At 49.8% G+C, this 26,655-nt stretch overlaps 2 protein-coding genes across 7 annotated transcripts in view; one reads left to right on the forward strand and one right to left on the reverse strand.

Annotated features, from left to right (window-relative positions):
• LOC105190158 (cytosolic carboxypeptidase 1) overlaps window positions 1-11,732 on the forward strand; it is a 42,703-nt gene extending 30,971 nt beyond the window's left edge. For 5 of the 6 annotated variants that reach the window (XM_025297682.1, XM_025297689.1, XM_025297700.1 and 2 more), the window contains 5 exons: window positions 8,899-9,151; window positions 9,384-9,508; window positions 9,877-10,029; window positions 10,650-10,794; window positions 11,180-11,732. In XM_025297682.1, coding sequence (XP_025153467.1) covers window positions 8,899-9,151; window positions 9,384-9,508; window positions 9,877-10,029; window positions 10,650-10,761 — 643 coding nt within the window. In that variant the 3' untranslated portion in view covers window positions 10,762-10,794; window positions 11,180-11,732. The remainder of the gene's footprint in view (window positions 1-8,898; window positions 9,152-9,383; window positions 9,509-9,876; window positions 10,030-10,649; window positions 10,795-11,179) is intronic. The other variant, XM_025297676.1, reaches the window with a different exon arrangement.
• A 1,061-nt stretch (window positions 11,733-12,793) lies between these two features.
• LOC105190159 (mitochondrial uncoupling protein 2) lies at window positions 12,794-25,467 on the reverse strand. The gene is made up of 6 exons (XM_011152720.3): window positions 25,300-25,467; window positions 19,825-20,380; window positions 19,573-19,694; window positions 17,016-17,125; window positions 14,841-15,053; window positions 12,794-14,403 (listed from the first exon to the last, which is right to left on the reverse strand). The coding sequence occupies exons 2-6, from the start codon at window positions 19,942-19,944 to the stop codon at window positions 14,018-14,020; spliced, it is 951 nt and encodes a 316-aa protein (XP_011151022.1). The 5' UTR covers window positions 19,945-20,380; window positions 25,300-25,467; the 3' UTR covers window positions 12,794-14,017.
• Between the last annotated feature and the right edge of the window lie 1,188 nt (window positions 25,468-26,655).

Genomic DNA, 26,655 nt, shown 5'->3' on the forward strand with positions numbered 1-26,655 from the left:
GAGGAAGAAGAGAGGAGGAAGGAGGTGGAGCAGAGGCGAGGAGGATGCCACAGGGGGATTCTTGCCGAGGTCTATTTCAGGCCCTGCCAGCAATCGCTATGTAAGGCCCTCTTCTTCTCTTCCCTGCCCTTCCCTTCCCCTCCCCCCCCCTCCTGCTCCCGCGTCTCTCTTCGTCCTCTTCTCTTGCCGTCTCCTGCCCTCTCCTCATCTCCCGCCCCCTTCATCGATGCCCCTTCGTCTCCCTTCGTGGTGCGCGGCTCTCTCTTCCTCTCCTTCTTCTGTGTATACGGAACTCTCGGTTTTAGCTCGCGAACAGCCTCGGACCGAGACGATCGGGGTAGCCGTACCGCCCCGAAGGCTTCGACGGCGTCCGCTCTTCCATTTTGATACCTCTAGGACAGTGATCCTCATGCGGGATCGCTTCGGTTTGTTCATCGAGCGCGAGCAAAACGGCGTGTCTTTGTGCAATAAGAATGCACGAGGACGCGTGTGAAATGTACTTTCCGGGCGAATCCAACGAGAAGCTCACCGCGAGCGACCTGCGCCGAGATCGGCGACGTTCTCTCGTCGCGATTTTTCAATCGGCGATCGGCGATTCTCCGGGAGGCGTCTCTTTCGGTTCATTCTCGAAGACGCGAGAGCGTTCACTCGCGTGAATCTCGCCGCGAACGACGACGGGATATTTCGCAGCGTCGCGGTCGTAACGCACACGCAAGAATGGCGAAGCGACGTCGAAGACGAGGAAGACGGGGGACTGGAAACACGACGGGTCGTCTCGACGGTGCCGTATAGGGCACCGAGAGGAGCAACTATTTATAGATTTCGGTTCTATCCCGAAAGAATCCAATTATAAGTGCGCAGGAGTGGTCGAGCGACTTTTCGTAGTGCCAAAGGGCCGAACGACCTTGCACACCTTTTTATGGTTCACCCTTTCGGAGTCATAATTCAGTTAGTACCACGGCAACTTATGGACTTGCCTTTTCCTTTGGGAAGTCTTAAAACAGTGATTCTCACTGATGTCCTCCGTCAACGTGCGCATTCGCACCGACAGGTAAAACCGTGATCATCGCGAGGACCTCTCGTCAACGTTATCCTCGCGCGAGAATACGATCTTGTCCGATCTTCACCGCATTCAGCGGCTCCGAGTCACCCGTCGAGCATCACATTTCTGTGAAATGGAATAATTTCTACGCGCGGGAGGATGTTGGTCGATCTGCTTGTATTCGCTCCGACACCTCGCAGAGGAAGACGGTGGACTCTCGAGACGAGACGGAGCTTCGAGTGAAGTCCAACAGAGTCCAGCAAGCACGATGCTCCGAGTTTCTATTCTAAAACGCAAACGCGCGCGTGTACAACTCTCTCTCTCTCTCTCTCTCTCTCTCTCTCTCTGTCAGTGAGCGAGGGATCTTAGCAGCAGCCCGTCATTTTGGCTCTCGTTTTTCCTTGCATAACTAACGCCGTCCGGATAATCAATCACTCGCGCCGCAAAAGTCCCGCGTCGCGCGAAGGAAGACGCGGGTTGAGAACATTGCACTACCGATCGTCTCCGGAGGAGAAGGACGGAGGAGAAGGACGGCGGCTCATCGATTACGCGTACCACCTCACCTTGTTATGCGCGCGGATATATATTTAGACAGTTCGTTTCTCGCGGGATATAATGAAATTATAGCGATCGCGCGCGCGCGCGCGCACTGTCCGAGAATCGCGGAATCGCACGCGGAATACGTAATACGTCGCCAGACGTTATCGGCGTTATCCCGACTGCTTCTTTCGCCAGCGAACGAGAGAGAGAGAGAGAGAGAGAGAGAGAGAGAGAGGGGCGGGGGGAAAGAGAGGAAAACTTCGCTGACAGGGCGCAATTAGCGGACGAAACACGTCCGAATAACCGATAATAACGAGCAGCGATGATCGCGCGTCATTAGAAGGAGCGTCATCCCGCGCTACCACTCGCGCTCTACTCACGCCCTTGCTGCGGTTACGTGCCTCGGGTTTAAGAGGATGACCTAGAACCTGAAACCGTGAACTCGCTCGCGATTACAGGGTCGAGGTGAAGAGGCCTCTCGCGTCCTCCTCGTCCTCCTCGTCCTGCTCTCGGGCCCTCCTCCTCGTTGGTCCTCGTGCTCTATCTCCTTTTAACGCGATCGGGCAGCTCGTTACACGCAGAGGGCAAAGCCGTGGTGGCGTTTTCAAGAAAAACGCTGCGCCATACGTAGCGCGAAGAAGAGGAGGAGGAGGAGGAGGAGGTGAGGCAGGAGGGAGTAAGGGGAGGAGGAGGAGGAGGAGAAGGAGGAGGAGGCATTCACGCACTCCGATCCCACGGAAGTAAAAATATCTTACACGCGCGATCGCCTTTGCGTATGCAAATCGGGGGAGGGGGGGGAGGGCGAGATATGCGCATGCAACAAAGTTCCCTCCTGAGATCGCTCGGCGAGGTCGATTCGCGCGATACGCGTGATCTATCGCCGCGCGTCCGCCGCGCGATGCGAGATGGCGGATTTTTCTGTCTCGCCGGCCGATAGGATAGACGAGATATATCGCGGCCTCCGATCGGAGACGCCCCGTTTCGCGATTTGAGAAGGTGTCGTTAGAATTAGTGTCTTCATAATCACGCGAGCGTATTGCCCGTGGCTCGCTACGCGAGAGCAGCCGGTGAGACGATCGCGGTGCAATTTTACAAACGACTCTTCTCCTTCTTCTCCCCCCTCCCTCCGCTCCGTAACCTCCCGACGCTTAACTAATAGCACTTTTATCAACGATCGAGTAAAGGCGCGATAACAGTGGCGGCCGGAAATTGCGGCCGGCGTCATAAGCTGCAGGCACTCTCGACCGCCCTCCATGAAAATTCATCAATAGCGAAGAGAATCCGCGTAGAACGATCCTGCGAGCGCATCCTGCGCCGCGGACAAGTGCTCCTCCCGGCCTTGTACATTTCTCGCGTAATATCGCGCTCCTCTCTCTCTCTCTCTCTCTCTCTCTCTCTCTCTCTCTCCCTCTCTCCCTCTCTTCTTCTCGAGAGGAACGGGCCGAGCGCGGATAAGGCAGAATAAAAGACGTCGTTCGATATCATCGAATCATTTGGTCCATAAATCTTCATTAAAACGACCGCGCTATCCGGCCGGGTCCGCTTCTGGAATAATTTATCGGAAGGTCCCGCGTGTCGGCCACGGCCCGCTGAAAATCTCAAGGTATCTCGGACTGCCGGACCGCCCGAATACGCGCATTCAGTGTGTGCATGTGCGTGTGCATGTGCGTGTGTGTGTGTGTGTGTGTGTGTGCCTGTGTGCGTTCACGTGCACTCGCAACACTCGCGCGCAATTTTCTTATCAGGCCGCGTTAAGCCTCGCGAAGACATCGGCCCCGGCGCTATGAATCGCGCGGTGCGTTCGCGGGCAAAAAGCCGCGTGGAAACCGCATTCCCCGTTTTGTGCCTCCTGCCTCCGGAGGAAACACAGCGCGAGGCCTCTCTCAGGCGGAGACGAGCGAGGAGCGTCGTCTTCGAAGAAACGATCCCGTAGATGAGAGAGCGAGAGAGAAGGACGAGGAAGATGAGGCGGTGGGCGAGGCGGGGCGGGGGGGGCGGGGGAGGGCATAGAAGAAGCGAATGGATCCGCTGCTCGCCCTTTGCCGCGGCGAAGTAGAAAAAGGGTCGGCTCGGTGAGGCCGAGCGGTGAGAGACCTTGGGTCGGAGGAGGAATGCAAATCGGGACCGGTCACGAATATTCTAATGTGCAGTTAGTCCTTACCGCACGACGATCGCGAGGGAACGTCATTCGGTTCCTTCCATTGGCGCAACGGCCACGATTGCGCGCACCCGCGACCCTCGCGGCGCTGCACGTTCGCGCGCTGCCGCCAGGGAACGAGGATGTTCTTTGCGTCACGACCCGTGATTAGATGCTCCGCGTGCCTGCGAGCCGGCCTCCGAACGCACGAAACACGCGAAATGACGATGTCGAATCCTCCTAATGACCGCCGAGTACGAGTACGGTATTTTTAGCGGCGGAGTGAGCGAGCGCGCGCCGACGAGGAAACTCGTTCGTCGTCCTCTTCTCCTCGGATCCCACCCTTAATACGCGCGGCGACCCTCTCCCTGAGACGTCACGGTCATCAGAAGGTCGGCGATCGGGTAACTTTTGTCGGAGAACTCGAAGCTTATTTCGTCAGGGTCTTCGAAGGGTCACACAGTCATCGAAGTGTCATCGAGCTCGCATCGTGCAGGTTTTACTTCTCCACATTTCTACTCTTGAGAGATAGTCACATGATCGCTGAACGAGTTCGCGTGAGAAGCTCTTCTCGTTCATAGGAAAAAGTTGTGCAGATCGTTAGCCAAGATAGAGAAACGATCGGCCAAGGACGATCTCGAGGGGAGATCGTTGTTTGAAATCCTGCGGCCATTTCCAGGTATCGATTTCACCAGCGACCTGTCGTGTAATTCTTCGCTGAGTGATTTTTACGAGAGTAATGATCCTTCAGGATTTCCCACTGATGCGGTCAGTTGTATGGAAACTCTCCGGCGAGTACGCAGGTGGTCAAGCCCGACGTGAAGTTCACGACGGTCGCGCAGCTGCTCGGCTCTTTTCGCGCTAGTCTTCAAGCTCGAGCCCGGATACGCACGACGGGCGAAAATTAGCGGCGCGATGGGGGCATTCGTGAGGTCATGATGTTGTGCGTGAAACTAGCGTGTTGTCATCGCATTCCTCCGTGAACGACGGCGCCGACGGTGACGCGTTACAAAAGCGCAACTGCTCGCGACAAGATCGCTCGTGAGCATGAGCATTCAGAGACGTGAAAAACGTCCGCTGCTGCTGATGGCGGCGGTGGTGGTGGTGGTGGTGGTGGTTGCACGATCGAACCTCCGGATAACCCCGGAGGAAAATGCCGCCGAGCTGGAGAGGAAGACGGGACGGAGATAGATGCGAGCGGACATGATGGCAGTAAAGTTCACGGGGAAGAAATACGCGATACGTGGAAGAGGGCTCGACGAGGGAAGAAGAAGAAGGAGAAGAAGAAGAAGAAGAAGAAGAAGAAGAAGAAGAAGAAGCGGAGTTCTCTCGGGGCGAAATCCGCGGGATTTCACTTTACGATCGCAAGAACGCACCTCGCGCGCGCGCGAGAAACTCTCCTCTTCGCGCTCGCTTTCGTCCGCCACACTCTGCTCCTTCCTCGACTTTCCTGCTGGTCATTCTGAGAATTTGCGCGATCCGATATCTTGGGGCTTCTTTTCTCCTCCTCCTCCTTTTTTTTTTCGCCGCTCTTTCTCTCTCCTTGAAGAAGCGTTTTATCCTCGCTGTGCGTTATTTTTCCACGGCTAGATTTATGCCTCGTTGGCGGTGGTCGTAACGAGTGGACTTAAGTGGGCAGAGAGACGAGATCGGCGGGACTGGGGACTATATCGTCGTTCTTCACGCTCAGGAATTTCGAGATTTACATTTTCGCGCGCCGGTGAACTTGCGTTTATGATGTGTGTATGTGCGTGTTTGAGAGATAATGAGAAATAGTCTCGGCCGCGACGATACATCGGACGAGTCTCTCCGATCGAATTCGGCGGGGCAAGGATACGATGTCGATGATCACACGCGAGAAAATGATATGCGGTACTTTTGGAACGGGACTGGTCCGGCCCCGGTCCGCGGTGTAATTTGTACAGGATTTCTCCGGAGACGAGAGAGAGAAGCTCGCAGTCAAGGCTCCTACCTTGAAGTCATTGACATTGGCGGTCGCGGCACATAGGGAGTCCGATGCTGGCCATTACATCGAATGGTAAATAAAGCAACGACGTTCACGCGTGGCGATTCGATCATCGTCAACAAATATCTGGATTCACCGTTATCTCGCTTGCCTCGCTACATCGAGAATTTACGTTGCCTTCATAAATTTGCAAATGATTCTGGAAGACGTCCCGGACACGCGAGGGTGATCTCATGTGTGCAAAGTCTCTCGTCGTCCGTCTCAGAATCAATCCAGCAAAGCAAACAATCACGTCAGATTTATATTATTACGTTGATGCCTGGAGGTAGGCTAGGGTTTTCTCCCCTCACTTTCAACAAACACTTTCCGCGAGGAAGAGGGGACCCGCGGCAAGACCCGCAAGAAATTGAAATTCGGAAAAGGACTGGCCGCGCTCGCGTTCTCGAGCCCTCGAGCGAGCCTTCGGATTTCTCAAGGCTGCTGCCGCTCTCGAATCTAATGCTCGCCGTCAGATGTTGAATGTCCTCAACAGCATCAACCTCCGACGTGTCGCGCGCTTCTCCCCGCGCGAGATTCCGTTTCGGTGCGCGTTCTGAGGCGCGTCTTTTCAGCATTGCACGATGCGCGCATGATGAGATCTATTATCCCGGATGACTGTCCTCTTTCGCCGGCTTCCACAAACACGGTGCGTCGGTGAACGTCCTCTCTATCGGCGGTACATTCGTACGCATCATCGGGTGTAACGCGCCGACAGACGGCACTTGTCACTCTCGTCGCTGCGCGCCTTCACCGTCGATCGTTGTGCCAGCGTCGACACTGTCCCTCGGTTCTCCCTCGGATCGAAAAATCGATTTGTTGGACACAAATCAATGCATCATCAGCATCGACGCGCTTTCGCAGCGGTTATGGGCGCTATTCATCGTCTTCGATTTCGTACTAAGGATCGGCTTCAACTCATCCTGAGGCGCTGTAAGAACCGTTTCCTCAGCTACTTAGCACCTTGAAGCGAAATCGACATTTAGGCACCTAGGATCTTAAATATAAGAACAGTCCATGAATACCTTTAACCCTTTCACTGTTAGTGGGAAATATATGTACTTCCCACCTTTTCTTGATTCAACTTTGCATTGTATATCACATAATTTTGAAGAACTAATCGGGAATTTGAGTTTCCCAGATAACTGAATAGTTATTCAACATACTCGAATAGGTTTTTATACCCAATTATTCATTTGTGATTATTTATAACAAATCAAAGTTGAGAAAAAATGCTTTTTTTTTAGGGAAAAATCAATTCCTCGGAGAGTATTGAATGTAGAAGTCTGAAGTTTTCACCAAATATTTTTCTGATGATGTACGAAAACATATATTATTTTCAGTATTTTTTTGCAGGTCTGATTTTTTTTTATAAACAAATATTTCTACAAAAACTGCCGAAATTTGATTTTTCTTTTGCATTTTTATTTTCCTAGTTTTCCTTTATTTTCCTCTATTTTCCTAGTTTTTTCATTCTGTATCTCCATCTTATCCACACTATCAATATTGTTTTACTCAAAAGATTCGTAATCAGCGATTCGAAAAACTCATACATCATCAATAATAATCGAAATTTTTATCAATTTCGTATATTATGGTCGCCATATTGAATCCGCCATTTTGAATTTTGCAAATCTGATTTCAGATTCGTAATCAACGATCCGATAAACCCATACACCACCAATAATAATTGGAATTTTCATTAATTTTGTACATCATGCTCGCCATATTGAGTCCATCATTTTGAATTTTGCAAATCTGACTTTAGATTCGTAATCAGCGACCCAAAAAACGTAGAACTACCAAATATTTCAATAATTCTCTCAATGGAAGTTAATTCAGCAGTGAAAGGGTTAAAGCCGGGAAGGCTCGTGTCGGAAAGTCGGAGGTCGTGAAGACAAAGAGAAATCGGCCAAAGATCGAAGGATCAGTTAGGGATCGCCAAGTTCCTTCCTCTCAGAACACACGAATGATGCTTCTTTTCGGGATCCCCTCAAGATCGGAAAAATGTCGTCACTGGGGAAGATTTAAGCACAGTCGAGGACTTCGACGGCGCAACGCCACCCTGATTCGCCGTGTCTCGCCGGCCGCCGATCCTTTTCGGCTACGTCCGGGAAAGGACATCGAGCCGCTTGGCATTCCGCGCGGATCGAGATATTAGTATCGGCACGGTACATCCCCGAATGATATCAAGCCGACGAAGGTATATACATGTGATTCCAGCGACACTCGAATCTCCTCTCTCGGCGGTCGTCACCTGCCGTGCCTCCCCCTCTCTCCCCCTCCACCATTAATTATGCGCGACGCGACGGCGTCGCTTCCTCCGGCCGCGGCTTCCGGCCGCCGGAAACGTCCTTCTAACCGCGGCTGAATCCTTAAATGAAAACGATCTCTCCCTCGCGAAGTTCTCGCCTCCTCCCTCGCCCGCCCTCGCCGCCCCCTCTCGAGTACGATCGCCGATCGCGAACGATACGACGTGGAGACAAATCGCTGTTGGTCGCACCGTTGCATAATCCATCCGTTGTGCGAACGCGCACGCACGCACGCACGCACGCACGCACGCGCGCGTCTAAGTTCCTCCTCGAGGAGGAGAGGGTTCCTTTCGCTCATCCTTCCTCACTTTTCTCCCTTTTCCGACGAATGTTAAGAAATTGCCGGATGTATATCATGTCGTGAGACTCTGACAAAGTGTCTTCGGGCTTCGGTTAATAAATAACGCCGGCAAATTGCTTTCCCTCGGAGAGAGAGAGAGAAAGAGAGAGAGGGGGGGGAGGGAGAGGGAGAGAGAGAGAGAGACGCATAAATATCTCGATACACGTAGCGCTTGAAGACGTTAAAATTACCTCATTACCTTAGTCGCCCCGCTATGGCGGGAATATCGAGACGGGATAGAACGCGCGTAGCAACGAGCTGGAAATATATATCATTGCGACTCAAACGTGCCGTCTCGGAATTCCCAATATCGTTCCTCCGGTATCGAGCGATTCGATGCGTTCACGGCCACGACGCGACGTATCGGCCGACGGGCCGAGGGGAATCTTCAGCGTCTCGCGATGACGTCTTCGCGGCTTTCACGTATTCCTCAGGGTATCCCGGGTGGAGCACTCCGAGTCTCAACCGTCGCGTATCCGATGCTCCGGCGATCTCTACAACGCAATTCTCTCGTTCCCTCGGCAGCAATCGGTACGGCCTGACGAACGAGGACCTGAACCGGCGCTGGAGCAATCCCAACCAGGTGTACCATCCGGTGATCTATCACACGAAGGGCCTGATGGAGTACTGCGCGAAGGTGCTGCAGCGGCCGCCCCACGTTTTCGTCGATTATCACGGCCACTCGCGACGGAAGAACGTGTTTCTGTTCGGTTGCTCAAGGTCGGGTTCCTGGAGCGCCGCGGACAGGACGAAACCGGACCAGCCGGTGCAGTATTTGGTAAGGAAAAGCGAAAGGCAGTCGACCGGGTGATATATTTTTAAGTCTCGTCGCCGGTATCACCATTTACATCCTACATTATACCACCTTGTTGTCATCGCGTTTATCGCTCTCAGCGGCCGCTCTTTCGCGCTTGAACCTACTTCTTCCGAACTTCTCGAATTGTAAGAAGCTGCGGAAAGCCACGAAGCCAGCGGATCTCGTGATCCACGCTCTGTTTGTTCCGCACCAGATGTTACCGCACCTCATGCAGAAGACCTCGCCGGCTTTCGCTTTGCCACTGTGCTCCTTCAAGGTCGAGAGGAACAAGGAATCCACCGCCCGAGTCGCCGTGTGGAGGCAGTTGGGCGTTGCGAGGTAAATGACGGTCGCATCCTGAGCAGCGATCTGTGACTCGCAGTGAGATTCCATGTGGCAAGGTCGCGAGGTTGCGCGTGTAGCCGCCCGTGTAGAACCGCGTATGGCCGAGCGCGCCATTTTCTCTCCTCCTTTTCTCTCTTTTGTCGCGGTGCGGCGCGGCGTCTCTCTCGATTCGCCGGCGGATGATTAGCAGGCGAGATTATCAGCGCGGTGAAATATCGACATTCGCATTTACGTCGAGAGAAAAGAACGCGATGTCACGTTCGCGCATAAAGACGTCAGTACTGCACTGCGCGACGGTGTGTGTGTGTATGTGTGTGATTAGAAGGAAAACTTGAACAATCGTTGATCTTTCGTTGGAACAGAAGCTACACGATGGAGAGCAGCTTCTGCGGCTGCGATCAAGGAGCTCTGGCGGGCCTGCATCTCACCACGGAACACCTGAAAGCTATAGGCAGGGATTTCTGTCAAGCTTTGTCCATGATGAAGGACGGCGGCGACGACTGGGCCGTCGAGAAGTACGTGAGAATCCGCCGGTGGTTCATTTACCTCGAGAGTAGATCTCGTCAAGTCTCGTCAGTATGCGTAATAGGTCTCGCCTACAATAGATGATTTAAGTTTTAAGAAACTGACCAATTGGTAGTCGAATATTCTTCTTAACTTATCTTATTCTTCTTAACTTAACTTATTCTTATCTGTGATTGATCAATTTCTTAAGACTTAAAGTACCAGTGTAATTTCTAGCCTTGGTGAATTGAGTACTTCCCAACACGTTAAGCAAGCACTTTAAACCTTAAGTATTAAGCAACTGACCAATCACAATCAAAGTTAAGGAGAATATTCGACTGCAATTGGTCAATTTCTTAAAGCTTAAATCATCTGTCGTAGACTAATTGTAAGCCTTACAGTATGCGAAATTTGTTTAAGCGGGATTACTTTAAATATGTATTATCGAAATTGCTGTCGAGAGGGAGGGAACGCGCGCGAGAATAAGATTTCCGCGACTCACGAGCGTAAAACAGGCACTCGCCAGGAGCGGCGATTATCCCGGCGAGAGGATCCGAACGAGCCAATGTAGTTCGTCGATCCGATCGAGGTAGAATGATCTCCACAGACTCTGATTCATTGTACGACGCAGATCGACGGAGCAGGCCTGCTGTCCGAGAATGTGCGTCTTGCGAAATTCAAAGAGGGTCCCGAAATGTATTCAGGATAAACACGCTGTACATCATACCGCGGCGCTTCCTTAGCGGCAGAGATAGCCGAGCGATAGCGTTGCAAAGGCAAGATTCGCCTAGAGTCGTTTTCTGTGTTTTTTACGTGTACGAGCGCCATTAACGCTTCCGCTCGCTCTTTTCATACTTCTTCCTTTTTTGCCGACTCTCCCCGCGCTTTTTTCGTCGACTCCTACCGCATCGTCGACATTCGAAAATCTTACGTGTCTATCAGATTAACATACTTACGTCACACATACACACACACACACACACACATCGCTGGGGCTTGAGCGAAAGCAGATCATAATCACGCTTAACACACGTGTGTGCCAGAGTAATTCTCTCGGTGGCGTGCAGAACGATTAATCCGTGAGCCAATCGACGGGACTCGATTGTTCGTTCGGTCGTCCGACGTGTTAATCTCATTAATCACGCTCGTTTCACCTTTCAGGATCCCCGCGGGGGAGCATATTTCCGAGGAGTCGAGATGCATGGACGACAAAGTGTCCACCAGCAGCGAGTCGGACGAGTCCGACTACGAGACTTAAGACCGGAGCCGCACCTCCGTTCACGTATGACAGGCCGAGTGCATCCCCAGGAAGAAATTCATCATGCATATTTAATCGGCGGTGCGCGCGAACAGACGCGTAGACGCGTTAAATGCGAAACGATCGTAGAAATTCCCGTTCCCACGGCGGCTGGCGATTAGCGCGCGCGAAGTGTGCTGTCACTCATGGGGGGAGTATTGTAAACAATGTTTATTTAAAACCGGTAACAAATGTTTAGAGCTACTAGCTATGAAAATATTATACCTATGTCTACATCTATTTGTACATATTTTCAGAAAATTATTATTGCTTTGCAAATTAAATTTATAACAGACACGATTATCCGCTGTAGATCCAACACGGGAGATGATCAACTACTTAAGTTAATGTGGCCGCGTGTGTGTGTCGGGTAACGAACAAGTGGCTCGGTAGGAAGGAAATTTGGAGATTTTGAAATTACATACCGCTGGAAAAATCGTCGTCCGCGAACAATGACGAAACGATGGGATCGAAAGGGCTTGATATATTCTTTCGCGGAATTTTGATCGTCTTCTCCTGGAGAACTTGAGTGATACTCGAAGGAGGAGAAAGAAGAAGAATTAACATGAGACTTGTCGTTCTCTCGTGTTGCGTACCTCGCTCTCTGTACTTTGTATACGTGACGTATAATTGTACCAAGCGTAGGAAATAAATATTATCGAGTTGTGATCTGTGCTTTTTCTTTGTTTTTACGAGACCTCGCCCTTGACGCTTTCCAAAATTGTTGTTTGCATTCCACGGAATATCACACCTCGGATTTTCGATTTGATACCGCGTATCGAGGCTGTGTATCAAGTGCTGATCGCAACTTCGCAAGACACAGCTTCGCTGCCGCGTTGTGAACGCAAGCGTTTCGAAAGCAGTACACACAGTGACGCATGCTGCACACAAAAGTCAGTGACTTTTGGAAGGACCAGTGATTGAGAAAATTAGAAAATGCGGAGAGGAATTTGTGTTTTACAACAACGGGCGGATTGCGATTCATCTTGCGAATATGCGAAAGACCCCTTAGGAAAAATTACTTTGAATTTTCAAATTAACTTAAAATTACTTATAGTTAACTGCAAGTAATTTATATAGTTAACTGTAAGTAACTTTAAGTTAATTTGAACATTTTGAGATAATTTTTCCTAAGGGACGTTGCGAAATTTAGCTCTGAGATCTCTCAGATACTGCTTTATAACGGATCCACTGTCCTTTATATTCCTCGAAAGCAAACTTTCAGTAGGAAAATCTGATGAAAACGACTCGTCAGTCAAGAGCGTCAAAGTCAACCGCGTGATATTTGTGTGCTACACTACAGTCGTGTCACTTTGGAAACAAGGAGTTATCGTTATCGAAATTCGGCGATACGCATATATGATATATTGCGCGGATATATCTATATATATATATATATATATATATATATATATCTCTCTCTCTCTCTCTCTCTCTCTCTCTCTCTCAAAACAATTTGTGTATTCGCGTGGTCGTCCTAATTTTGGCAATGACTGTATTTCATCACGTATAAAATAGCGGATACATCTGGTACAACACGTGATAACGTGATGGTCGTCTTCACTTAACAACGCGAGCTGCCTGCGAACTAAAATTATTCGATGGCAATATGGCAATGTCGAAAAAATCCGTCGAGATCAAGCTACGAAGAAAATTGTGCCCTGATATACAATATATCAATAGAATATTAATTGACCGAATCGAGATTACTTTTGTACATGCAAGTACAAATTGCGCGCTACAAATTTGCAGATCTATCGAGTCGGAGCGATCGCGGAAAGGAAAGGAGGAAAGAATATCGTCGAGAAAACCGAAAAAAATCGTCGTCTACGTAGAGCCCAAGCGAACACGGCTCGAAATGAACCGTTAAAATGTTATTGTCTGTTTCGCGCGTGTTTCACGATGGCCAAGCATGCGATCGTCGCGTAATCCACCTCCCCGCGAAGAGTTAGCTTACTGTTGTGCCTTACGAGCGTAGAGAGCCGACGTACAACTGAAACTTCCTATACGAATATGCCGAGGAATCTCACCTACCATGTTCTTTTCTTTTTCTTTTTTCTACGTATTTCTTCGCGCATACGCTTGTGTGTGTGTGTGTGTGTGTGTGTGTCCGTCTGCGTGTGCATGTGCCGCGCGTGTCGACGCGTGTATCTCCGTTTTTTCTACGCGTACATTCGAATGAAAGTGTCGAAAGAAATCGAGCGTCGTCCTGTCTCTCGCTACAGACGGTATTTTCCAAAGTGCAAATAATTCCTCGTCGATTAACGAGCGGCAAGCGTCGCGTCGCGTCGAGTAACAGCCGGCGATAAGCACGGATATTCGCGCTACGTTCACATTAACACGAAGCGAAAGGAAGGAACGAGAACAAGAAGAAGAAGGAGGAGGAGGAGGAGAAGGAGGAGAAGAAGAAGAAGAAGAAGAAAAAGAAGCAGTAATACGAGGATATTCGTCGTCATCGTCGACCACGGTGTCGTATCTTATCGTCGAACACGCGATACTCTCTACCTCTCTCTTCCAGCCCTGCGGAATACCTTCTATTCGTCTACCCGTTGGACTCGCGCGTCTTATCCTAAGTATACGACATTCTTCTACGGGAATGCGAATTTTGACAAGATAACGCAAAGGTTACGATGGATTACACCGATGTTTAGCGCCGATTTTTCTCTTTCTCTCCCCCTCAGCCGGCAGTCGCGAGGACCTCCTCATTCTATGCCGTGCAGCTTCTTCACCTGCAACTTCATCTGCTCGTAGGTGATCCAGAGCACGATGTTCCAAGACACCAGGCGCGTGAAGCTCGGCACGAAGCCCTTGTAGAACGCGGACGGCCCTTCCTGGACGAAGGTCTTGACGGCGCAGTCTATCGCGCCCTTGTATTCGCCGGCTGCGCTGTTCATGTAACGCGTCTTTATCACGTCCACAGGACTCGCCGCCAGGGTGGTGCAGAGTCCGGCGGCCGTCGCGGCCGTGAAGTGACACGGGATCCCATCGCGGAGATAGCCACTTGCCAGGATCAGGTCCTTAATGATGTCGTAACAGACTATCTCCGCCACGTTCACTATCGCGTTCCGCGAGATGTTCGGCAGGGTTCCTGCAAGGGCGAACAATTGCGACCGGATTTAATGAAGCCTTCAGTCTCGACTCGCGATTTATGTAAAAGATATAGGAAGCCGACGAGAAAAATGGAAAAACGTCAAAAAAATGTTATCGCGAGGATATCTGAAAGGCACATTTCTTAAGATACAGAAACATAAGATAGATCAAACAGATATAGAATAAGATATAGAAAGATATAGATAAAATATCGAATATAGATATAGAATCAGATATAAATATAAAATATCGATATAGAATAAAATATAGATACAGATAATATAAGAGATACAGAAATATAATACATTTCTTAAGATATAGAAATATGTAAATAAAAGAAATGACTCGAGACTTGGCTTGACACAATCGTGCCGCGATCGACGACTAGACGAGTTCCCGCGGGAGAGTCGCGAGACGAAAATCTTCCGCCCTCACCTTTCCAAAGGCCTCGCGCGCCCTCCACGTGGGCGATATTCTTGTACGCCTGCAGAGTGGAGCTATACCTCATCGACGGTCGCCCATTATTTCCAGCTTGCAAGCGGATCTTGACGACGTCGGTCGGCTGAGCAATGAGCACCGCCAAAGCGCCCGTCGTGATCCCCGCGGCGACGCGCACGCCGATGTTCAACGTGCCGCTCCTACTATTACCTGTTGAAATAAAAGTGAACGGTGAAGACCGGGCGGGCCGTCGTGGCGGGTCGGTGGGATAAGATATATTAAAAATTAAGATGCGGGCGGTAGTAAGTAGAACGGACGGACGCGGGTTGCGCGTCGATCACTTTTTTCTTTTTTTCATTGGCTCATTAGATGTTCTCCAATTACAGTCAACGTCGCTCCTAGCAGAATTATCTCCGAGCATTCGCGATCGTGTACGTTAACGGACGTTCTTCTCGACCGGTTTGTCTCCTCGCTTTGGCGTTACCTCGCGAGCGGCGAACATTTTTATCGGACGCGGGAGACGCGAAACGCGAGTGCAAAATCGCGACGGCAGAGCGACAACTCTCGTCCGACGAGACCGGATCGGCAAGCGAGTGGAGGAAGCTTCGCGTGGAGATTAGAATCGTATATATCGACATTTTGTTTCATCCCGGATTCCAAATCGGCGCACAACATTAGGCTTATCCTTTTATTTTCCTTCCTTCTTTCGGGCGAGCTATCTCTCTCCGACAGTCGTCTGTGTATGCCCGAGTTGTACGCGAGGCCGATTCACATCGCGATGGATCGTTATCCGCGATTAACGCGAGTTACGAGAAATTTGGCATGCGAGATTAACTGTCGGTAGCAATCGCTCTGCTCACACGCGACAGAAGAATTTGTGCGATTTATCGGAGCATACACATATGGACGCGATACACGAGAAGAAGAAAAAAGCACAGAAGAATTCACCGACCAATTGATTGCTTCGCACGCGAGACACTACGATCGGCACCGAGAGAAAGCGTTTGTATCACGAGAGAATCTAAAAGTACGTACGATCGAGTAAAATTCGGGAAAAGTCTCAGCGATTGGTCACACGCGAGAGAAACGAGCTTCGAATCGTCGTCTCTAATTAACAAATGCAAAATTCAGAAATGCCTTTATTATGCGAGTTCGCTCGCGAGCGAAAGTGGCGCATGACAACATGAAATCTCGCGGGAGTGACGAATCGCAACTTTTCGCCAAACGTGAGTGTAGTAAAGTATGCGTAATTAATATGTAATTAGTCTCACGATTGTCCAATGTGCAGCGGCTAAGAGTTACAAAAGACGTTCGGGTCCCCGCATCAGAAGTGGTAATCTCTTCGCCGTACACTAATCTTTTCGCTCCCCCATACCCATTCTCTTACTGTTAACTTATCTTTCCTCCTATTTCCCATTCTATTTCTCTCGGCCGCGAAAACCACGCGAAGGATGAGAACGTGGACGAAGAACACACGTTTCGAGCATCCCAGCCGGGGCGGTCCAGTCCGCGCGAGTGGAGCTTGCGAGAGTTTTCGCCGTGGCAAAGTGAGCGACCGATATGATAATCCGCCGTTCGTGTACTTGTGGGTAGGTGCTTGTGTGTGTGTGTGTGTGTATGTGTATAGCATGTATATACCTGTGTCAATATCAGGTGACATTCAAACGGGCTCATAAGAGGCTCAACACACTTCGTCGTGCTAAAATCCGCGTTAAATCGCTCGTTGAGAATCTTCGCGACGTTAATCGTGCTGCAGTATCAATTATCGATATTACGCAACTCAGATAAGCTTCTCAGATGGATGATTATGAAATTTACTGTTTAGAACCTTTGCTCCTCTCAGCGGTCGAGATACTTTTGACAAAAGTATACCAGGAAAACTTTCAAACTTTCTCCGCGTTTCTCATCGCAATATTTCTAATTGCCAGAAATTGAATAAAATTTTTGCCGTCGTTCGCATCATTTTTTTCCACTCACCCGACATTGGTGTGTTGCATATCTATGTGCGTGGCGGTGTTCATGTGTCGTTAATGTGATGCAATATTTGTCTACTATGTGTGTGTGTGTGTGTATGCGTGTATTTGCGCGTGGTAAAGAGGCGGAGTCGCATCGCACGGCTGCTCACATCGCAAGAGGTATATTATCAAAAAGTTAGGAGTTTGTTGGATGTACCGTCGATGATTCCGGCGTAGAGTGACTTGACGCTGTCGTAGAGGCCCAACCGTATGCTGGCGAAACACATCTGTCTCTGGAGTCCCGCGGACAGACCTCCGTACAGGCTCCTGTAACCACCCTCGCTCAAGCTCACCGCCCTCACAATTTACCCTCAGATGCATCCCCAGGGCATATGTTTTGTTACACATTTCTCTCTCCTCTCTCTCTCTCTCTCTCTTTCTCTCTCTCTTCCTCTCTCTCTCTCTCTCTCTCACTCTCACTCTTCCTCTCTTTTTCTCTCTCTCTCTCTCTCTTTCTCTTCCTCTCTTCCTTTCTATCTATCTCGCTCTTTCTCTTTCTTTCCTTTTCCCTCTGCCTCTTTTGCTCTCTGTCTCTCATTGTATTTCTTTTCTTTCTATTTATTTATTTATTTTTTTTTTTCCATTACAGATCGTCCCCCTTTTATTTAAATATTGCGTAACATATCTTTCTTGGTTGCTCCCCCGTTTTTTCCCGCTTTTACTTCGTCATCCGCACAATTTCCCCCGCGTTTCGTTCTCTATTTCATTTCATTTCATTTCTTTTCACTACTCAACGCGCTATAGTCTCCCTGGACACATCGGATATTGTATAGCAAAAGTCAATTATCATTTAGTGTTAGTGAAATAAAGAATTTCAGATTCGGAGGCGCGCACGAGAGAAAAGAGAAGCGGCCCGAGAGCCGAGAAATGACTGGGAGAGAGCGTGCGTCACATCGTCAGCCGACCGTGATTTTGCTGCGTTGATTGAATCGCGTCGCGCTCGGAAACTCAATCAAAAGAAGAGAAGGCAGCGGGCCCGGTGGTCAGAAAATGAGTAAAGCCGCCGCCAGGCCAGATGAACGAAATAAAAGAAAGAACCGTGAGAACTTAGCAAATCATACATTACGGAGGGGAAACGAGAGAGGGATAAGCGCGAGTTGTCTTCCGCGATTTTACGATCGATTCCGTCGGACGGACGTGTGGACAAAAAAGTATCCGTGAATTTATCTTACGTATCTTAGAAGGCAGATTTGCATAAAAAGTGTTACATGTCTTTCTATGTATCAAGCGGAGTATTCTTGCCGGAATTTCACAAACAACTCACACGCGAGAGCGAGAGAAGTTGAGCCAACTCTCCTCGTCGAAACGGTGGCGACGAAAGACAACTCGCGTGCGAAAGAGAAATTAAATAGTAATAATAATAATAATAATAATAATAACAATAATAATAAAAAGAAGAATGTCCCAAGTATCGACTGGAGTGCCATCGACAAGGTTCTTTGCGTCCGTCTCGCTGTATCGCTCGACCTTCGCCGAGATGCGATATGTAACCGAATCCTTGGAAGCCAGTCGCATTTTCTTATCGCGTCTCATGCATAGTAAATTATTTTACATGGGCGGGTCTCCTCGTCCTCGTCTATGGCACTCGATCGAGAAGCAAGGCCAAAAGAAAGATCACATTCGCCCGGCGAGACAGAACGTTGGGAAAACTTGCCGCGGAAAGAGCGAAAAGCGTCGTCGTTCTGTGCATGTGCCAGATGTCGAGCTGTTAGCGCGTTACCGACGTAGCGAGAACCGCGTGAAACGCGTCAGCCGCGATCGTTTTCATCGATTCTTCCTGCCTTCGCGCGCCGGCAAAGTGTCACTGAGGACGTACTTGAAAAACAAATCGATTTACGTCATGCTGCTTAAAGAAGCGGCGCGCGGGCTGTAAACATCTGTTACAAGCGAGTGTCACGTCGCAGGCAGATCGTGCGGGGAATATCGAGAAAAGGAATTACCGAGAGCGAACGACATTTGACATTTTCCGATGTATGCAATTTACATTCGCGTTTTCCTATTCCCTTCTCTTCTCGCTTCTTCTTATCGCTAGAAGATTAAACATCCCACGTTCCCTCGAAAAGGAATACCGAGCGAATGACATTTCAGACGCGCGTAATCTGCATTCGCGATTTCCTTCTTCCCCGATCTTCCTGGCCGAGAAACTTGAGAGAATTAAAAGCCGCGTTGTCTTCTCGCGAGATTATCCCGAAATTGTTCGGAAAATGTTTCGCGAAGACTTCACCGTATCTCTATCGAGTCGACGAGAGAGAGAGAGAGAGAGAGAGAAAGAGAGAGAGAGAGAGAGAGAGAGAGAGAGAGAGAGAGAGAGAAAGAGAGAGAGAGCGCGCGACAAGAGGATCGATCAGCTCGACCTGGCACATGCCGCGACGAGATGGCGGCTGATTGACAACAGCAGACCGTGTATTGCGAAGTATCACAATATCATTTCAGAGAGATTGATACTCGAGCGAACATGGAACCGTTTGATCGGCAAGTACTACACGAGCAAAAACACAGCAACTCTCGCGAGCGCTTCGACTCGAGCTTGAAATCGAATGACCGTTCGGGTGCGGGCAAGGGAAGGCCCTGCACACCCATATAGATTCGTTTCGCAATATTGTACAACCCCAATACACCGACGGAGATCGAATGTGAAAAGCTTGGAAAGTCTTTGCTTCCTTTTACCTACCATCGGCTCTTACTAGTCACTAGTAGGGCGATAAATCACGTACCTCGCTCCCTCGAGTCGAACGATGTTGACGATGGTCTGCAACAATCCCGGCTGGCTCGCTCTCATCGCAAGGACCGAACCCTCGGCCGACGCCAACATCAGGGCTTGACCCTCGCCCGCGATCTTCAAGGGCACACATCGCGAGATCGTGAGATATCGATTCGCGCGACTCGCGACAGACAATGAATAATGGACGAGGTCACGGCCGGGATATCAGTCGAGTGCGGACAATTGCCAGTCGTATTGTACTCACTTGCATTCTGACTTTGGCGGTGTCCAACGGAAACGTCGCCAGGTCGGCGATGCAGGCCGCGGAGCCCGCGGTGAGCAGCTTCCAGCCAAGAGAGAAGTCTTCCTGCGCGCCTTGCTTCATGATCCCCGTTTTCTTATTTCTGATTATCTGATATCTATTTCTCGTCTCCTTCCTCTCCTCGATTACTGCTACGAACGCGTGCTGTTGAGGGTGTGACGGCCTCGTGAAAAGATAGAGTGCAAGAGTGTTTCTTCGACGAATTTTTTTCTTTTCTGTTTCCCTTTCTCTTCGCTCCTTCTCTCTCTCTCTCTCTTCCTTGATTATCTTTCCCCCCTCGCCGGGCGGGGCAACTCCGTTTGTTAGAGAAGCAATGTATGTACACTATATACAAAGTCCTACCAGAGGACAGGAACCTTCAGATGGTCATGAATTCGACGTGGCTTTAGAGCTTCTCCTCAGGTTCCCTGAAGTGATCGGGATAAGCGTGGAGTCCTCCCGATCGCGAACACTCGTGCTTGATTTCCTGCCGGTCGACTTCTTTATACATACTATTCTCCTGCGAACAGACAATCACGCGAAGGACGCTGTGCAGTTTTATAGATCGCGTGACACACCACACACCACTACCGCTACCACCGACTGCGGTCCGTCATGCTCAACACGGAGACGAGTCGAATTCGCGGCGACGCTTGTACAAAATCGGCCGACTGATAAGTGTCGGCGAAAATATACAGCTGCGCAGTAGCGTCGGCGATGCCGAAGGTGACAGGCTCGATATTAGCGCGTATCAAGCCGCAAAACGATCAACGACGTGCTCGGTTATTTTTCTCTGTCATTCCTTTCGTCAATCGAGAAGCTCGAGAAGCGACGCGCGCGGGTCATAGGTCGCGTCTATCGACCGATACGCGCTCGATCATCTTCGGATCTGGATAAGACCTATTGATTGACCGATTGAAATCAATCGCGATGTGACGTAACTCGGTTAATCGACCATCCGATGGCCCGTCCAACGGTCGATCGCGAGCCGCGTCGTTAACGCGTTATCGCGACGCGCCTCCCAGCGATCGCGCTCTGATATCACTCCTCTTTTCTTTTTCTATTCCCTCTTTCTCGCCCCCACGCACCGATCGAAACGCGAAAGCTGCGAGGAGGCCGTCGTCGCATCGGCCGTATTCCCGTTTCCGCGCGCGGAGAGACTTTTCGGCCACTGCGGCTTCGGTCGGTGGCTCAAAATAGAGCGAGCGCGTGTGGGATGAAAGGGTGAACAGCTTGGGGAGCTGCCAGGAGAGGAGGGAAGGAGAAGGGACCAGGAGGTCGCGAATTCGCGATCGTAAAATGATTTACGTCGACCGCACGAAAATACGGAAATGGCGATGACGATGATTGAACTGAGCGGAAAATAGAGCGGAATGGAGGCGCAAATCGGGACTCCCCTCGATTGCTCTCGTCTCGATGCTCTTGGCCATTGGCCGTACAGGCGATTTTGCTAATGCGAGTAATTACGTTTAATGACTTGGTTGTCACTTGGTATTTAGCTTGTTGGTGCGTTCGACGTTGCAAATTTACAAATGCGTATTCGCGGCTTCTAATTAGCAGCGTTCGTGATTTCCGTAACTCACAGTGATTTCGAATTGTATTGTAGTTTCGAGCTGACGCTAAATATAAATGTTTGAATTCAGATCTAGATGACACTCGGAGACTGTCCGTTGCGCAATAGATAAAAGTGTTTTCCAAATAATTTGATCATCATACGATCGCTTCAGCGGCAGCGGAAGCTACATAATCGCGCTTACGCTCGAGTTACGAAGTGTGCTTTTGGTTGCGTGTGTATGTGCATATACATTAGTTGTGAATATGAATGAGCTGCTAAATAAGCGTCGGCATAACGCGCAGTTCAAAGAACCAGTTCAGAGGACGCGACGGCTGCAGCGGACGCTAGACTTTGTTCGTTCGTTTTATTGCGAAGAACGGCGCGTCTGTTGGTTATCAAACGCGCGAGAGCATCAATTATTGACTTTAAGTAACCAATATTATGCTGTCAAGCCGCACAGCCCGATAACGCTATGTACGCTTACCAATCAATTCCAGAGGACTTCGAACCTCTTGCATCTCTTTTCTAAGAGGAAAGCTTCATCGCCAATCGCCGGCGCGTCGCGCTCGATATTATTAACAAACAACGCGCCGTTTCCAACTCAGTCGTCGCAATCCATCCGATCGATCCGCCGCAATTAGCGAACATTTTCGATCGATGTGTCAGTTTGTCTGCTTCACCGAAGTTTCAGATTCGCATTCGGAATTACTTTTACTAAAATCGTGAATATATAACCGGGAATATTATTTGTCACATATCAGTCATGTGAGAAATTTATTTATTTAGTAATAATATACGGGTCTGACACTTTTGATGTATAGTAGTTGAGACAATAGTACGTATAAGAAAGTAGTGGTACGAGTAAGAAAATTCTCATACAATGAATAGATAAAAAAGATAAAAAAAGAAAACAAGAAGAAAGGGAAGAACGAAAGTAAGAAAAAAAAAAAGGAAAGGAAAAGGAGAAAAAATTTCTTTTTATCTTCCTTCCGCTTTTTAATCGAAAAAGAAGCGACGGGTCGTTGACTGATCGGTCGAAGCGCGCTGAGTTATTCCGTCCAGAAAAATCGATGCTAAGAAGCCGAAATTCGGTTACCTTCGACGAAAAAACGCTCCTCTCGTTCACTGCCACGTTAATTCGACCGGTCTTTTCTCCTCTGTGCGAAATGAGTATAATATTAGATTATCAAGCGCGTAAAGTAAATTCTTCGCTTTCAATTTCTCATTGGCTCATCCGGAATATTTACGTGAACGCAAACGCGAGAGATAGCGATATATCACATCACACGAACAGCAGAGTGCAAAGTCCACCGTTGAATTATTCGCGATGCGTTGAAGTTATAGCCAGTATCAGTGTTGTGTTTTCATACAACTTTACGCGTGTGTGCTCGTAATTCGCTGCGGAAACTTATTCGAAGAATCGCTTGCCTATATATAAGCTTAATTCAAAGCGATCGATAAAGTGTTCACAGAAGTCGGGAGGAGCGTTTCTACGTTCGTCGGGTCGGCGATTTTCGCCAATGAAGCCGATTCTCGCGACTCCTTTTTGTTCCTCTTTCCTATTAATCGCGGCCGATCGCTCGCGAGATTTCAGATTTGCATGAAATGCAAGTTGCGAGGAATGTTAAACGAACCGCAAAGCGTTAATTGCACGCTAATCGTATTCGCGCGTATGGCCTCCTTTCGAAAAAGTCGGAGCAGCCGTCGAAACGCAGGAGTACCCGCGGCATCCATGCATCGCATGCGGAACACGTCGTCGGTGCGAAGGACGAAAGGCGCGTATCGATTGTCCCCGCGGTGCGGGGCGGGGACACAGAAAAGCGCGGAACAATCGCGGAAAATGGCGAAGTATCGAGTCGAGTCGCGATTTCGTAACGCTCCGGGGTGGTCGGCGTTGCGAAATATTCGTTTCCGCGACTGCGTTTACACAACGCAACGTTGCAATTATCAGTGTTGCGGAAGATTACATTGCAATCGTATATCTATATCGAGTCCTTTTTATATTACATTTCAGTCACGCCACAAATCACGCGACAAATCCCTGATAAACATATCGGCAATCGCCGGGGAGCGGTTCTCGGCTACGAAGAGGGAAATCTTCTGTAATCGAATGGGGACGAAAACTCGCTGAGGACGAGTGACTGTCCCTTTCCGGAAGAGGTTTCTTCCCGAGAATCAGGCACGAATCCTGACACGTATCCTGACACCTTTCTAGGTCACAGCGTGTCAAGTTCGAGCTTTCTCGTTGCCCGCCGCAGGACCCTGATCGATCGGCGACTCGTCGACGTGAGTCATACGCGATTGAAGCCGCCGGACGAAATTGCTAGCCAGGACGACACGCTTTTCCTCCTGATGCCTCGGCTGTCTCGCGAATCGATGTGGAGCGGATCTCCCTTCGCGCATACGCGTTGCATCGCGATACGCGCGTTTCGCCGGCTGCGGACTTGGCCGTTCTCGGTCCGCTGCATTGTGCCTCGCGAAATTCTTCGCGAAGCTACCGGCTCGTTTTGCGTGCGCGATGTACGCGTACGCGTGTACGTGCGTATACGTATAGGTAAACACGAGATAAACGATAGCCGGTCTCGCGTGGGAAAGTTCCTCCGCGAAGCCGAGAGTTCGCTCCACGGCTCGATTTTTTAACGTTGCGCCTCCACCGGCCGGATCGCTCACGATTGCCTGGTTTATAGTCATTACCGTGTAATCTATATCATTTGTATAATTTATGTAATCTACAATCATTACTGCGTTTAAAATCGAAGGAAGGGAGGATATTCTTTGAGGGAAGAGGAGTGAGACCGGTGGGATCGGAGCAGGCGAGAGAGGCGTCTCTCGAGGTCTCGCTTGTGTTTCTGCGCGGAAAATGAGGCTCAGCCGCCCCCGTCAGCGTCCGTAATTAACGCTAATCGACCAAATTGCTCACGATTGCTCGCTTCATATCACACGACCGCGAACTGGATAAAGAAAAAAAAAAAACATCTCCAGAGAGAATAATGTCTCAACGAGATCGGAGCGCGCGAGAAAAGCGTCCGTCGAGATCTCGCTCGCGACTTTCCGGGAAAGCGAACGTCGAAGAGAACTCAGCCGCGTTTCGCCCTATACAGGTTGACACCTGTATAGGGCGCAGCTGTTTCGACGAGAAAGCGAACGCAGCGTAGGAAAAATCGATCGGCCCGCTTCGTCACGCGTTCACGTCCGTCGCGTTGCGTACTTCCGCCGCGTGAGCGAGACTTTTCGAAATTTTCCGCGTTCTTCGCCGCACGGGCAGTTCAACGATACGGCGACGAGACTGTTCGTCGTAGGTACTAGGTCTTGGCGTGTCAGGAATAGGCTCGAGTTACGTGTCGCGACCTGCTGTGTCGTGCCTCACGGAATCAGCGCGAAAAGAGCCGCGCGAGGCTGCGGTTGTTTGCAGTCGGCAAATGTCAGCGGACATCGATTCCTCGGCGCTTCGTCGCGAATGCCCTCGCCGCGACGACAGGCGGATAATAACGCGATAATGGCGTAATATACGTGTCGAAGGACTGTGCGATAATTATATTTCTCTCGCGCGATTGTCAAGCGCGCGCTCTCGCTCGCGTCGCGTCAGCTACGAGGAGGAGCGAAGAGGAGATGCGAGCTGACAACGGAGAACCGACGGAGATCTCTCGCGAAGCTGGACGCATTCGTGTCCAGTTCCGACAAATTGCGACGTGCTTCTCATGAGGAATGATCGAAAGATAAAGGAAAAAAAAGGACAGAATAATTCCACGCTGCGAGGAAGGTGACGAAGCGTAACGACCGCGCGCGTAACGACGTTCGCAAATCCGGCTGAGTCGGCTAACAAGCGCTCAAATCGCTGAAAATCTGCGAGCAAATGTGACGTGCAAAATCCGCAGGCTACTTACCAAGTGTGCAGTGAGTGGGTAACAACACAACTGAAAGGAATTATGAGAAAGCACCGTGTATATACCGGCCCGCCGGCCAATGGCGGAAGTTCAAAGTCTGTGCAGCCAATGAATAGTCGGCCGTGGCGTCATCCGCGGCCAAGGAAAGCTGAGCTTGCGGGTAAAATCGATCGAGTTTGAAGAAGCGCGCGCCGCGCCGCGCCGCGCGAGGACCTGCCCGCGCCCTTTCCCGGGAAGGGTAACGCGAGGGTGTCACGACACCCACGCCAGCGGGAGTAACGTCTGCTCATGAGCCAGCGGGGGATCTCCCTGTGAGGTCACTGTGAGGCCAAGGAAAGAGAGACAAAGGGAAAGACCGAGCGCGACCGCAATGGCGACCGCGATTTTCGCAGCGTGACTAAACACGCGGCTGAAGCAAAATTGCTGCCGGCTAAGGTTCGATCGCGTTATCACCTGCTTGCTTTCTGCCGATCGGCGCCCGATGCTGGCCTGGCCGATGGATTTCTTTCCATTGAGAATGCTGACGCGGACTCTGACTCGTGTGGATATCAGCCGCCTGCATTTCGACGGCTTGAACGACGATAATCCGCCGGTACGACCCGCTAATGGCGTTGCATAATGTGAGTGGTTGCGTAACGGCGTTATTTTAGTTTTTCAATAGGATTTCAATAGGGTTTGAACGAACTTCTCGTTCTTCTCTCGCTAGTGTTCTTCCGATCGAGCTCACATTTTTATTCTCCTCCGGCTTTACGTTTGCTCACGTGCGTTCCCACGTCTCTTTATTTACTCCATGGTATTACTATATGGTATACGGTTGACTCGTTTCGTGTGTCGTGGAAAATTTAAAATACGGACAAAAGAAAATGTTTGTGCATGAATAATTGGTCAATTGGGTCGTTAGGAGGTGTCGCTCGTTGATAGATTGTTCAGAAGTGATAATCGCCGACGTGTATATGAGACATGTATGAAACAGATTTCTTGAATTCAAGAAACGCTCGCGAGAAAATCTGGTTGATCAGATCTGCGATTCGCGCGAGCGCTCTTGTACTTTGACTTTGTTATATATCTTCTCTGTGGTATATTGTTTTTCCCCGCTGGATCATATTGGAAAGCTTGGAGTTTGTATTCTCATACATATTTATATACTTTGAAAATCAAATACGATTTCGAGGACACTCGAAACGCGAAAGAGGATCTCGATAACTTTCACAAAGTGAAAATTGTATTAGAGGAAAATCTGTCCAGCGTTGCCAGAAATTTATTTTTCCGCTGATAGCTAAGGCAGTCTTTTATGAGAGAAATTTCAGTCTGATAGCTCACTTTATTTTAAACAATGCGACGAACGTCGGTATACTC

This window comes from Harpegnathos saltator, unplaced genomic scaffold, assembly GCF_003227715.2.
Source record: "Harpegnathos saltator strain DR-91 unplaced genomic scaffold, Hsal_v8.6 scaffold10, whole genome shotgun sequence".
NCBI lineage: Eukaryota > Metazoa > Arthropoda > Insecta > Hymenoptera > Formicidae > Harpegnathos > Harpegnathos saltator.